Source organism: Argentina anserina, chromosome 2 (assembly GCF_933775445.1).
Source record: "Argentina anserina chromosome 2, drPotAnse1.1, whole genome shotgun sequence".
Lineage (NCBI taxonomy): Eukaryota > Viridiplantae > Streptophyta > Magnoliopsida > Rosales > Rosaceae > Argentina > Argentina anserina.
This window is the reverse complement of record NC_065873.1, coordinates 30,018,126-30,032,545: the sequence shown is the minus strand read 5'-3', so window position 1 is coordinate 30,032,545 and position 14,420 is coordinate 30,018,126. Positions and strand designations below refer to the sequence as shown.

Below are 14,420 nucleotides of genomic sequence, written 5' to 3'. Positions count from 1 at the left end.
CTGAGGGTCTTGTTCACACAACTTGTATTTTAACACCGGTTTCGAATAACCTGCACAGAAACCGGGGTCAAAGTCAAGGGTCAGCGGTGCGCCGGTATATGACTCTCCGAAGTTTAAGTTAGATTCCAAGGCGGAACTCAAGTTCGTAGGTTAAAAACTTAGGAATACGTTACCCTTTTTAGAAGGGTTATGATTGCTTTTATAGGCGCTGCTTCCTTTTCCGGATGTGGGAAAACATGCCCATACGGTGTACTTTTATTGCCTTGACGACTACTTTGGGATGTGCTGGTGATGATGCATGAGCTAGGGTTGCGTGGCCTGCCCTGCCGGCTTAGTGTCTCGCCCTATTTGGTTAGCGCCGGCCGCCCTGACAGCTGGAATGAGAGGGAATCGTGCTGGGAATCACCCCATTCAGGAAGAGGTGTTAATAAATATGATTGAATGAGTACACTACATGACAGTGCCACGTATTGTTCCGGGTAAACAAAATAATTACTCGTGGGTATTATATGTTTCTTGTTTTAATCATTCTGGATGTCCCACAGTGCAAGATGGTTTATCAAAGTTTCGATAATCTTGCGGACTTCCTTACGATAGTATATTAAGCTAGGCAGTAGGCACACATCTTAGAAAAAAGCTCGCATATAACCCCAGTAAGAAAAAGCTCGCATATAACCCCAGTAAGATTGATCACGGGCTTCCATTACATCGCTAATAACTTCACTGATAGGATGGACTCACAATTCTAGTAGTGGATCGGAGTACTGCCTAAACTCTTAATCCACCACTGCCACCATTTTTTTTTTTGGAGTATGAAGTTAAGAATGATTTTATTCAGTAGTAAATAGTATCACGTTTTGTCACTTTTCATCGAGCTTGCACGAAAGATTTTTTTTTTCTCCTTTTTTTTCTTTCTCGGACTCTTTCTCATTAGGATGGATTGCAATCAAGACGATAGTTATATCAAATCAAAGATTTGGTGTAGCCCTAAATTTACGAGACAAGATTAGATTATGGCGTCAAGCAGTACGTTTGCCATAAGAAGAGCTACTAGCTACTATGGCGCCCCCCAATTTGATCGAGGGTATCTTCTTGGTGTAAATTAAATTCCATCGACCCTCTTAGACGTTCAGTTTTCAATTCTCTCGCTATTTGTACTATACAAACACCCCCTCCAGCCTTGTACTTCTTCACCTATTCTCTGAGATACAGAAAATAGAGTCTTCGATCTCTTACGCTCCATTCTCACATTCAGAGATTACGTTAATGGCAAAACAGAGCGTCAAGGTACTTCATTTCTGTTTCAGCTTATAATTGTACTGGTTTAATTGGTTGTTTATAGAGTTTACTGATCCGCTGTTTTGTTAGGCTAACAAGATCTCTAAGGGAAGGCCTTCAAAGAATGTGAGAACTGAGAAGCAGTCATAGCTGCATGCATGCATGCTAGATTTAGTTTCTTAATCATTATCTACTTCACAGTCGTTTTTTAAAACCCAAATTCTATATCAGTTTGTTGATAGATCATTTTGTTTTAGTTTTATTGTCTTTCAATTATGGACAGGGGCCTCGTCTTAATCCAAAGACGGCAGATCATAGGTTAGTGAAACATACTTCGTTCTGCCTTAATTTAGTAATGCAACGTGTGGAAATTAGACTCCCAATCTAACTTCTTAAAACCAATTGTTACAGGCCGAAACGGTTGAAGAGAACTCAGCCTGAGCCATCGCAATATTTGGAAAGAGCTGAACAAATTGCAGATAAGCTATCTCTAAAATATCCAAATTTCGTCAAAGTGATGCTTCCATCACATGTTTCTGGAGGTTTCTGGCTGGTAATCTCATCACGTACTCTCTCTCACTCTCTCTTTGCAGTACTATTAATTTTGAGAAAATAATTGTGTCCATACCCGCACATGTTCATACTCTCTCTTATTTTCAGTGACGGGCCAAGATCCAATAGGCCAAGCCTAGGACCCTAAAAATTTAAGGGCCTTAAAAAAATTCAGCTCCTTACTAAAAAAGATAAAATTAAAACCTATTAAAAGGGGGATTAGCACGTCTGTTGCTATTCTTCCTAATGAACTCTCTTTTCCTTCAATTTCTTTTCTCTCTCGGGCTCTCTCTCCTTTTTCAATTCTTCAATTTAATGAAAAAAAATTCAGATTTCAGGACATGCAATTATTCTCAACATAATCATAAGAGGTATGACTCATATGATCTTTTAATCTTTATCTATTATTCAAGCTTATTTTTTTCTAAATTTGTTTCCACGTTTGGGTTTAGGGTTTAACTATTTAAGATTCTCCATGTTTCAGTTTTATTTTTTGTTTCGTAAAGGTACTTGTCTTAGACTTTGTATATGATATTATCTAAGATTTATCAATTGAAATTGTAGGATTGATGATTGGCTTTGAGTTGTTCATGGTTTAGCTATGATATCCATCGAAAAATGGATATTGTTGAACAACTTGATTATTCATATATAATTAGTACTTTTGCATCTAAAAATGCAAGACTAGACATATTTAAGTGATACAATGAAATTTTTCCTATAATATTTTGACTTTTAAAGTTTATGTTTGGGGCCTTGTAATTTTTTCCCGCCTTGAGCCTATTTTCCCATAGGGCCGGCCATGCTTATTTTAATACTTTTAATAGTGTGATTTGACAATGTTAACCGTTCAAAAGTTTAATCGATCAATAAATATCATATGTAAAATATGAATTGAAACAAAAATCGTTTGCTAAGTTGATTACATCAAACAAATGAACGGGACTTGTGAATGTTAGTAGTCTCATAATCAGCCGTCTGTTTGTTTAATACAATCGACTAAGTAAACGATATTTGTTTACATTGATTTTTTTTTTTTTACAAAAAGTGATATATATTGATTAATAAAACTTTTAAATGGTTAAAATTGTGTATTCACACTACCAAATGTATAGAAATACGAGGAGTTTGGATGCACATATCCATACCAATATAGATATAAGTAGTTTCCTTAGTTTTGTACAGTTACTAGTTATATTTACCAAGTTATCATAAGAAATAGACAGTATAGTATGTATTGATTGATAAAGATTTTGGGGGTTGGCAGGGTCTACCGGCAGCTTTCTTCCGTAAACATACGGGTTCCCGTGACCAAGATATAACCTTGGAAGATGAAGACGGGGGCGAATTCAAAACATTATATCTCGGTCACAAGCTGGCCGGGTTTGAGTGGTGGATGGAGAGGCTTCACCATACACCATAGTTTGGTTCCGGGAGATGTTTTAGTCTTCCACAAGATCAAGGCTCGTGGATTTAAGGTAGATATATGATTGCGTCCTTTAATTTCTTAAACTGCTTCTTTAAATTTATAACCAAATGTTGAGAGTGTCTTTAAATTGTGATACATCTAGTGTAATTAATCAACAAACATTTATCATTGCTCCATCTGATTATGGCTTTATGTGATGCAAAGCTTATGTGAAGATACATGCGTGTGTTGAGATACACAAGAACCACTAATGGTTTGCCTGACCTATTTTATTGTTAATTCAAATGAATCAAAAAGGGTAAAGAACACTCCTGCTGGTAAGTCTTTTATATAACTCGTTTGATACTCATAAGTTCCAGTTAATGACGGACAACCTTGCCCTCATACAATCTCTGTTTAATTTCTGGCTCTTCTGGTCGGAAAGCTTCTTTTTGCTCTCTCGGGTATTTGTCTGCTTCTAGCTCTGTGAGTTAGTGGATTTGATCATGTGGATTTCTTCTATTGTATGGGCCGCTTGTGGCCACTGGGCTTGGCCCTTTAATGGATTTATTCATGACCAAAAAATAAGTTCCAGTTAGTGTAACGTACGTTTTGTAGGTTTTATTTACCTAGTTTATTCCGATCATGCATGCAGAGGACTCCGAATTGGCGGCCCTTGCCAAAACTGCAGTGGTTGTTACCCCAACATCATCCGGTATTTCTGGAGACATATTGTACATTGATAATTATGAGGGTAGCACCGAGAGCGATGAAGATTTCATATATTTGATAACTGTGAAGCCGATATACAAAGTGAAGATTGTATTGGCCTTGGTTGTTTGGAAGCAGCGGAGCTTTCGAAGTCCGCCGATACTCCTTTTTTATGCATGGACAAGTTCCAAGATGATGTTTAATGGCCGCAACATCGATTCCCAGATCCCTGAAAAACTGTCTTGAAAAAATACTATGAGCTTTGCCGGAGCCAAAGCTCATACTTGCATAAAAATGTTGAGGATTCTCGATCTTAACAGCCAACTGGTTGTTGGACTGATCTCGGAGACGGTTAATGTTGCAGAAGCCATTACATTCTGCAAGATCAGTACAAAGGATTCCGAGTCTTCGACGTGGGAAAAGACCTTGGAAGCGTCTGAGACGTTAGGCATGAACGTTGGTTTTATGCGCAGCCGAGTAAAGAGGCTTCGAGGTCTTGCGGACGAACAAAGAGGCGAGAGCGAGAAGAAGCAGAGATGAGGTGTAGGTTGGCGGAATTTCTGAAAGGAAAAGAAGAAGCAGATAAGGAGGAGTCTGAGAAATCAGTGCAGGTTGCTGCAAATGTCCAGTGGTGGTGATGATCACCAACTTGTACTCAATACAATGTTGTTCTTTTTGCCACATTATTTTAAGTTATTTGCTCATGAACATAATGTACATTGAAGCATATGAATATACGCTATTTAATTACCTACCTCAATCTCATGTTCGTTCTCATTCTCTTACTAACCTAACTTCTGAAGCTTGCATGATTGAGTGAGGTCAATTAATGCCCTGTGCGTTGGACCCGAGATTTATGGAAAAGCCCAAATGAAGCCGATAATCCGGGCCCTTGCTAGGCTGAGATCTTAGGGGAACTGGGCCTAGCGGGTTCCAGCTTTAAAATAAAAACAAAATAAGAGGGGCTTTAATTTAATTTATATAGAATCCATCTCTCGTGTTGATGTTGAAGAAGTTGGGAAATTAGAGTGTTGCAGAAAGAAAAGAAAGAGGAATGGAGGAGGAGCAGCTTGAGAAATTCGTAACGGACTTCTTGAAGAAGAAAGGGCTGAGGGCTCTCCCAGATGAAGTTAACCAGTCCGCAAATACCCCCGGGGCCTCTCAATTCGACCCCGACGTCGTCAGGCAAATCCTCGCCTTCTCCGGGTCAGACTCTCTCACTCATGGAACACTCTTCAAGCTTTGTCACTAATACTGATATCGCTTTTGGTTTTTCAGATTTCAGGATGCTCCTGCACGCTACCAAGATGAATATGCCAAGTTGAGGTCGTGGGCTTGTACTTCTCTAGACTTGTACAGGGTAAACTCTCGTGTTTCTACTTTTGATGCTTCTTCGCATTCCATCGACTTCTATAACGACCTTCATTATTTGTATGCAGCATGAGTTGCTCCGTGTTCTTTACCCTGTTTTTATTCATTGTTTCATGGATCTCGTTGCTAAGGGCCACATTCAAGAAGGTGGGTGCTGTTCTTATTCCATGCCATTCTTCTCACTAAATCCCCTTTCTATTTTCTTTGATACTTACATGAGTGCATGTTTTGGTTATCATCAGCGAGGACATTTTTCAGTAGCTTCCGCGAAGACCATGAAATGATGCACCTGCGAGATCTACACAAGTTGGAAGGAGTTCTTTCTCCCTCTCATCTGCAGGTGTTTCTTTCTCTTACAATCATGATTGCGTATCTGTTTCAAAGAGACCATAACTCATCTCTTAGATATCTCTTCTTCCTATAGGAGATGGAATTTGCTCATTCTCTTAGGCAGAGCAAAGTGAACATCAAGATATGTCAGGTAACTTTCTGCTTCTTTTTACTGTGTCTGACTGTATATAGAGCTCAACCACCCTCTTATGTTTGTGGTCAATTGTCCTTCCAGTACTCCTATGAGCTTCTGCTGCAGTTCTTGCACAAGTCACAGTCCACCACAATGCTTGGGATTATCAATGAGCATATTAATTTCCAAGGTATATCTGTTTGATTAAAGTTTACAACTGATATGTTTTCATACTGGACATCTGAATCTATGTGTTATGTTTTGGTTTTGCAGTTTCTCCTGGACAACCCAGCTCGATTACTGATGATGCGGAGGCTGTAACACTTACAGGAGGCAGCCAGGAGTCGGCTAATCAAATAAACCAGAAGGAAATTCATTGGGGGGTTAGTCAGTAATATTGCTATATAGTGTTGTATATTTCATTTTCTCTGTGCCTATATGAGTGCCTGCTGAATTTGAAGAATCAAAATTTCTTCTAACAAGTTGAATAAAGGTATACTTTAGTTGCATAAAGAAAACTGGAGTAGTCATGTAGGTGATGTGTTAGGATTTGTTGTTAAATATAAAGAACGATCTTTAGTTGAGCTAGAACGAAGGTAGCTTCACAGTTTATCTGCAAGGGTATGTGATTAATTAAGCACTGATAGAAATTTTTTCATTATACAGTTAGATTGCTTTATAAAGATTTCCTGAAAAGTTTCCTTGCATGAAGCTTCCCAATTTTATGTTGTAGCTAAAGATTTCTACACTTATATGCTCTGTGCTAGTCAGGTTTGTGTTTATCTGGTTTGTTGTCTTTAGTTCGCATGCAGAGTTACACTTGCACATTTGTATACGGTTGCTGGAATTTGACTGTCAGTCCTACATTTGATATAGTTGCTTGAAGATTCGTTGGAAGAACGCTTGGAAAAGGTCAGTGAAATGGCTTTAGATTCTGAAAGAGCTGAAGGCGAACCAAAAGAAGGGGAGGCTGATGAAAGTAAGGTAAAGTTCTGCCGCGTGATACAATTTTATAGCTTCAGAAATAGTGTTTTGAGAGATAATGGTTTCAATAATGAATTCTCTCTTTATTTTTAATTTTTGGGTACAGAAGAAATCAATTGAAGTTGGTAAACAGGGTGCTTCTATCAAAAAACAAAAAAAGGACAAGGCTGTTAGTGCAATAGCGAAAAGTGCACGCCCCGAGGCAACCCCTGTACCTACCGCACCACGAGTCAAACCAGAACTTACTTTGCCAGTAATGTAGTTTCTGGAATCCTCTTTCTATTTTGCATTTTCTTCTTTATGGTGTCTTCCCTCTTTGCTCTCTTAAGGTTTTGCAAGTGCCTAAATATTGGTGGTGCCAATCTGTTTAAATGAATAAAATAAAGTAGTAAACCATATAATTTGAGGTTTGTTAGTGTGAATTGGACCCTATAGTAGAAGCAAGCTATGACTTACTGCTAGTTCTTGATAATTTTAAGTTAGCTTTTTTGCATAACTTTGGATTGACAGTCTGGGTATATTAACTAGTGGTTCTTTTTTGGGTATATTAACTGGTGGTTCATTTTTGGGTTGTGGTTCAGTTTATGGAGTAATTTTGTCCTGATTGTTTCAGTCCACCAGAAGTTGAACAGTCTATTCTTGAGGACTTGAGAAACCGTGTACAGTTGAGTAGTGCTGCGCTACCATCCGTCAGTTTTTATACTTTTATCAACACACACAATGGGTAATGCCTTCACTTTCCCTTTTCAATGATGATTGGTAGTGTTTGATTCTGATTTTCCACTAATCATTTTGTTGAACAAATTGCTAGTTTGAACTGTTCATATATATCCCATGACGGATCCCTGGTTGCCGGTGGATTTTCTGACTCATCGCTGAAGGTTTCATCTGATCTTTATACTTGCATATTCTTCACCTTGTCTACCTGAGTGCTAATATTTAAGCATTCTTTAACAGGTCTGGGACATGGCAAAGATTGGGCAACAGTCTGTTGGTTGTAAGTCATTATCAACTTCTCTTATAAGTTATATCTGATAATACTGGAATACTGATGCTTTCATCGTGCTCATCTTTCAGCCTTTTTCAATGATGGGTGGTGTTGTATTCCCAAATTTAACTACGTGCCATTTCTTGTTTTTCATATTTGCAAATGTCACATATATAATACTTAAGTACATTTGTTTGGTACTTAAATACATCTGTTTAAGGTATATATCTATTTGTCCACTGTGCTAAAAGCTTCAATTATCGAGATAAGAGAAAGTGCAAGATCATCTGTGAAAAGTGGCCAGTTATAGTTTGAAGATGGAGAAAGTAGTTTCGGTTAATTATTGACTGTGTTTTGTGTTATTTGCTGTCTATTTTCTTCTTTATTACTTACAGTGTGATCATGATTTCCTGGCTTGTCATAGGAGAGAACTGGTTGTAAACAATTGGATGTTTATTTTCTGCTCACTGCTCATGTACTGTGGTTCACTATTAATTTCTATAAAAAATCGCTTGTGTCAGCAGATCTGCAGGGTGAAAATGGCACGGCTTCAAGTGAACAAGTTGCTGGGTCAAATGGCGGGAAAAGACCATACACATTGTTTCAGGGTCATTCAGGGCCAGTTCATTCTGCTACTTTCAGTCCTCTTGGTGACTTCATACTTTCGTCTTCAGCAGACTCAACTAGTACGTTGACCTAAACCACTCTCTCTGTGGGTTTGTATTGTGTTTTATTTGTACCAATGAAGTTGTTTATATCAGTAACAATCAAATTTCTGCGCTGCAGTTCGGTTGTGGAGTACAAACCTAAATGCTAATCTTGTTTGCTACAAGGGTCATAACTACCCTGTATGGGATGTTCAGGTATATTTGCTTGGCTAAATTCTGAAATGCATCTTCTTGCCTTTATCTCCTCTTTGATTGAAGGTACCACATAGATTCATAGACTTTAAACCAGAAATTTTCATCAATCTAGTTTTCAGTCCTTTTAGCTGCACTCTTTAACTTTTAGCCTTTTTGCTGGTGCAGTTTAGCCCTGTAGGTCATTATTTTGCCAGTGCTTCACATGATAGAACAGCAAGAATTTGGTCTATGGACAGAATACAGCCTTTAAGAATAATGGCAGGGCACTTATCTGATGTTGATGTCAGTCTCTCTCTCTCTCTCTCTCTCTCTCTCATGCTTTGCAGGTTTAATTGTCTTTTTTTAAAGCCTTTTAATATTAGTGATCAATTGTGTTCTGGGAGTAGATAGGTGTATTTTGAAGATGTTTGAACATTAATTGATTATTCCTTGTGTTGTGACTAATGGTTTGAAATTTTTATTGTAGTGTGTACAATGGCATTCCAACTGCAATTACATTGCTACTGGTTCTAGTGACAAAACAGTTAGATTATGGGACGTTCAGAGTGGAGAGTGTGTCCGAATATTCATTGGCCACAGGAGTATGATTTTATCTCTAGCAATGTCACCTGATGGCCGATATATGGCTTCGGGTGATGAAGACGGCTCAATCATGATGTGGGATCTTTCAACTGGCCGCTGCGTTACACCTTTGATGGGTCATACATCATGCGTATGGACATTGGCTTTCAGGTAGATATTCATTTGAAAAAAAAAGAAAAAAAATTGCCATGAGTGGAGATATCTTGGTTGGTGTACAACTAAACTGTACATGTATTATCTCTAAAGTATTCTCCTGCTGTTAACTATAGTGGTGAAGGTTCACTCCTTGCTTCTGGATCTGCTGATTGCACGGTTAAATTATGGGACATAACTGCAAGTACAAAGTTGCCCAAGGCTGAAGAAAAGTGAGTTAGTGGTTTTCTGTACTTTATCTGATACTCCTTGAAAGATAAACGTGTTTAACTTAAAATATTGGCTCTTGGATCAGCAGAAGCGGAAGTGCTAGCAGATTGAGGTCATTGAAGACTTTACCAACCAAGAGTACGCCTGTCTACTCCTTAAGGGTAAATGCAAAATTTGTGAATAGTTATAAGCTTCTCTTTCTTCATTTTTTAGTTAATTTAGAAGGATAAGTAAGTTATATTTGAGGTTTGCTGTGGCTGCAGTTTTCTCGAAGGAATCTTCTGTTTGCAGCAGGGGTCCTTTCAAAAACTGTTTAAGTACACTCCCCCCCAGACTGTTGATTCAATTCTTGGAAGACCGCCTGAGTTTGCAGTTTTGCACCACCACGCCACCAAGAGTCTTTTATGTCTGCCTTCCTGTATTCATTACTGCACCTAGCTAGAGTATATCATACCATGAGACCCTGGATTTTATTTTTGTAGTTTGGAACTTTGGATTGCATCATCTCAAACGTAGCCGCCTTCTCATTCTCTTTTGTTAGATATTGGAGCTTGTATTTTCCCCTAGTATGGTGCTCCTTTGTTATATTGGATCTTGTATTTTTCCCTTGTAAAATGAGTCGGATTTCCATCGGTCATGAATTTCAGAATTTTCCCCTTGTATGGTGCATTTAAAAAGAGTCCGAAATTTCCGTGACAACATGAACAGATTAGAAAAAAGGATCTGTCAGAAGTGGCATTTGAACCCACGCCGGACCAGAACTTGAGTCTGGCGCCTTAGACCACTCGGCCATCCTGACTGTCGATGTCAATCAATAACAGATTATACACATATCGCCATTACTTGTGAGATTAAACAGAGATAAAAGCAAAGACTAGCCACCAATTGCAAAATTGATGAGATTGCTTTACAATTTTGATCTCATGTCTGGTTCAGTGCAGATATTGTATGATACATATACCTTTTGAGAATTCCTTAACCGCTCGAGTTCACGTGTTTGTGACTGCAGGATTGATACATGAGATCAACTAACGTATTTGCAAAACCAAATACATAACATACGTACCTCAGATCATTTAACATAATTTGTAGAGACAATGTCCAACGATACCAGGAAAAATTAGGAGCCTACGTGCCACTAAGAGCTCTTTGCTTTTGTGAAATGACTTTTTCATTGGTTGTAGAGTACATGACTCGATCACCAAACTCAAAGTCTAATCATTCAATTTCTTCTTATAACCAGCTAGAGGTGGTAAACGGGCCAAAATCGTGCTCGTGTCGTACTCGGGTTGGCCCATTTGCTTAAATATTAAGCTTGACCCGACCATTTTAAACGAGCCAAAACCGTGCTCGTGCTGTGCTTGGGCCGGCCCATTTATTTATCGTCCCGGGTTCGGGCCGGGCCATTTTTTTAAATATTAAGCCCGGCCCATTAGCATTATATGACACAATTAAAATAAAAAATATTATGTACTTTGAATATTTGTTTTATATAACTATTTAGAGTAGTAAAATAAATAAAATACTACAACACATTTCATAATCTTATTTTTAAAATGTCACGTATCTCAAAATAATGACGCTTTATTCAGTATTTTGATAATATTTTTTTGTGAAATATTGTAGTTAAAATAATGAAATAATCAATATATTTTAATTAAAAAAGTATAATATTCAAGTTTAATAATGATAATTGTTTAAATATTGATATAAATAATATAAAATTATGTGTTTAACGGGCTGACTCATGAATTAATTGTGGCGGGTCCATGGACCAAAATATCTCGGTCCGGCCCATTACAATAACGAGCTCGGACTCAGACCGTGCCTGACCGATTTTTAGGGTGCCGGATCCGGGCCGGAATCGGACTTTTTTGCCCATTTACCACCTCTATAACCAGCTATTACGACTGCAATTCCACTATCAATTAAGTATCTGGCTATCTGCACAATTCATACGGTTACTCAAGTAGAAGTAAATATTTAATAAGAAATCCATTCCATTACACAAGTATTTCATAGCCTATCAATTAATCGCAGTGCCATAGGGTCACGACTCAAAGCTTCATATATGAACTTATAAGCAGATTAAGGACATCAGACTTATCAGTTATTACGATTATGAAGTCCAGCTGGACATAGGAAAAGTGAAACGAAAGTGAAAAGAGTAGCAAAGGGTCTCATCAACTTCTACAATTACAGAAAATACCAAATTTTCACTTAGGCGATAACACAAATTTTGACAAGTATTCTATAACGTACCTATATATCCCAGTGCCAAAATATTGATCACAACTAGGTAAACTTATAAACATGAACTAATAACTTATCCACACGTACTGACTGGGCAGTCATCACGATAATTAAATCCAGCCGGACATGAGCAAAGTGAAGAAAATATAAGGCAAGTTCCTCAGTTACTGTATTATAAAGCAGACACCACAAATGAATTGATGTTCATAGCTAATCGGCAGATGATTGTGTGTGTACTTTCACTAGCTGAAAACAGCAAAATATAGTAAATAAAAGTCCAAACATTATCATAAATAAAAGACTGGCTTGGCTAGTACGTACTTCAATCTGGCTACAACCTAAGTTGGCAAACATTATGATGGGGAAAAATATCAAATTACACAAAGTGTAAAATGTCATCCAACGATTGCTTCTTTGGTCAACTGACCCTGGACAACTAAACCCCAGAATAAATCCTTTCCGACATGAGAACATCCAAATTAGATTAAAATTTCGACTGCACCTACACAATCTCTTCCATATCTCTTTCAAGTCTAATTTGGAACAAGACCTAAATCATTAATTAAACAGACTCAGCGACATGCCAAATCAACCATCGCTGAGTCTTTTCCAGGTTATCATCCATCTGGAAAAAGACGGTACCCTCAAAAGTTACTCATAGAAAATGCGCCTACTACCAAAAGAAGAAAAAAAGGATGTAATTCTTAAAATAAAAAAAATACTATATAGAAGTTACGAAAATCATGCTGAAAATCCGAATGTATACGCTTATACCTGAAAATTGTATGTTGTCTCGAGAACTGTCAACAAGTCCTTCAGCACTGGAATTGACGACACAAATAATAGTAATTAAGAGTATATCGGTATTAGGATTAGAATCTCTACTCATTATCTTCTCTATCAGCCTTCTAATAGAAGGCATTTTCCCTAACAGCCCAAATGGTTGTAACAGACATTTTCCTCGCAATAGTTATTTTTCTAAAAATTAAATTTAGTTTTAAATAGTTCCTCAAATGATACAGAGACACTTTCAATTACATTAAGAAAAGAGTCTTTTCTCCTTCAAAAAAAGAAAAGAATCTTAATGGAAATAATCATTGAATACAAGAAATAGCATGACGTACAATTTAACATGTAGATATCACGATAGAAGTTCAAAAAGGAACTAATTAAGTTGGTTTGCAAGACGCATCTTAATTTTTATATTCAAACCATCTACACGAAACAAACAGTTTTGCAGGATGCTGACATAAATTCAATATTTCAACATTAGACTGCACTTATATAAAACAGGTGCAAGAGTTCCTTTGACCCATCCATTAATATATGGATCACAGAGACTGACGAAGAGATGCATTTTAACCTGAATAACATCCAGAAAGAAAGAGCAGTATGTAATAACTCGATTTTTCGGGACAAGTTAATAGACTACTTCTAAGTTTTTAAGTTCTCAAAAATATTAAATTGTGTTCGTTCCGTGTTGTGACGTCGGAAGTCGATAACGAAAACGTTATTAGAATGTTTAATTCGAAAAACGTTACGTTTCCGAACGTATTTATCGACTTTTATTACGTCGCTCGGTTTCAAAAACTTTCTTCACGAAAGTTGTAGAGCTCGTCGATACGAGTTCGTGGATAAGTGACGCGTTCGAAATGGATATCGTACGTAAAAGTTATTCACGTCGGAAGTTAGTTTCCGATTTGGAAACTAGTATAAAAATGAATTTTTCTTGCTAGGGTTCCCATAATTGGAAACCCATTCTTCTTTCCTTTCCCTCCGCCTCCATCATCTCTCTCTCCCTCTCGGTTCTCTCTCTCCCGACTCTCCCTTCCCTCTGAAACGCTCACCGATCCGCCGCCTTCCGAGCAACGTGGCCCTCACCACCGGCCTAGGAGGCACCGCGCCTACCCCTGCAAGCAACCCCAAGGAGGACGCACCCTCTCGAGTCGCGCCGGAGCTCCACGGATCGCTCCAAGTTTCTGCGTTCTCCACCACCGTGTCAAGCCGAACTCCGGTGGTTTTCGAGCTCCGATCGAGGTGAGGATAGCCTAGGTTTGTTGATGAGATGTTGTTGTTGAATTTTGGTGTGTTGTTGTGATGTTTTGGTGGAGATCGGAGGTTGGAGAGGATGGAGGGGTACCGCCGCCTTAGGCGGCGCGTGTGAGGAAGTAGGAGGGTCTAGGGGCGGCGTGAGGCCGTGGCGGAGAAGAGGGGAGAAAAAGGGAGAGAAATGGGGCGGCGGTGGCGTGTTACGCGCCGTCCCTGGGCTCGGCGCGTGTGCCCCACGCGCGGCCTGCCGGCGGGTGGCGCGTGTACCCCACGCGCCGCCACGTGCGGTGGTGCGACAGTGTTTTCCGATAGGGGTATTTTGGTAATTTACTGAAATGTAAATGTAAATTTTATTTACTTCGGTAAATGTAATTAAATTTTACCTTCGGTAAATGAAATTATAAATTATTTTCAGTAAATGTAAAAAAGTAATTTGTAAAAGGGTAATTTAGTAAATTTTAGTTACTGAGATTGTATTTACATTTAAATCGTACGTATACGTACAGAAATACGTATTAATATTTATACGTACAGAAATATGTATATAATATTTAT

The 14,420-nt window shown here is 38.3% G+C and overlaps 2 protein-coding genes and 1 non-coding gene across 9 annotated transcripts; 2 read left to right on the top strand and 1 right to left on the bottom strand.

Moving 5' to 3' along the window:
• Positions 1 to 1,266: 1,266 nt before the first annotated feature.
• LOC126784362 (B3 domain-containing protein Os01g0234100-like) lies at positions 1,267 to 4,489 on the top strand. Its single transcript, XM_050509824.1, is given in 7 exon segments — positions 1,267 to 1,287; positions 1,562 to 1,596; positions 1,690 to 1,831; positions 3,098 to 3,208; positions 3,210 to 3,308; positions 4,201 to 4,260; positions 4,262 to 4,489. Coding segments are annotated over 7 exon segments (696 nt in total).
• Positions 4,490 to 4,977: 488 nt separating this feature from the next.
• Positions 4,978 to 10,215, top strand: LOC126782166 (transcription initiation factor TFIID subunit 5). Of its 7 annotated transcripts, none has more exons than XM_050507353.1 (19): positions 4,978 to 5,155; positions 5,228 to 5,309; positions 5,389 to 5,467; positions 5,563 to 5,660; positions 5,745 to 5,801; positions 5,886 to 5,973; positions 6,057 to 6,166; positions 6,660 to 6,767; positions 6,877 to 7,025; positions 7,381 to 7,491; positions 7,579 to 7,648; positions 7,725 to 7,764; positions 8,277 to 8,441; positions 8,542 to 8,618; positions 8,784 to 8,900; positions 9,085 to 9,350; positions 9,470 to 9,565; positions 9,649 to 9,724; positions 9,827 to 10,215. In XM_050507353.1, the coding sequence occupies exons 1-19, from the start codon at positions 5,004 to 5,006 to the stop codon at positions 9,878 to 9,880; spliced, it is 1,995 nt and encodes a 664-aa protein (XP_050363310.1). In that variant the 5' UTR covers positions 4,978 to 5,003; the 3' UTR covers positions 9,881 to 10,215. The 7 variants fall into 7 exon arrangements, with proteins under 7 accessions (XP_050363310.1, XP_050363311.1, XP_050363309.1 ...); XM_050507354.1 differs by having other exon boundaries at positions 6,874 to 7,025; positions 8,280 to 8,441; positions 9,652 to 9,724; XM_050507352.1 differs by having other exon boundaries at positions 6,874 to 7,025; positions 8,280 to 8,441.
• Positions 10,216 to 10,287: 72 nt separating this feature from the next.
• TRNAL-CAA (transfer RNA leucine (anticodon CAA)) lies at positions 10,288 to 10,362 on the bottom strand. Its single transcript has one exon. It is a non-coding gene; the product is annotated as a tRNA-Leu (tRNA).
• Between the last annotated feature and the right edge of the window lie 4,058 nt (positions 10,363 to 14,420).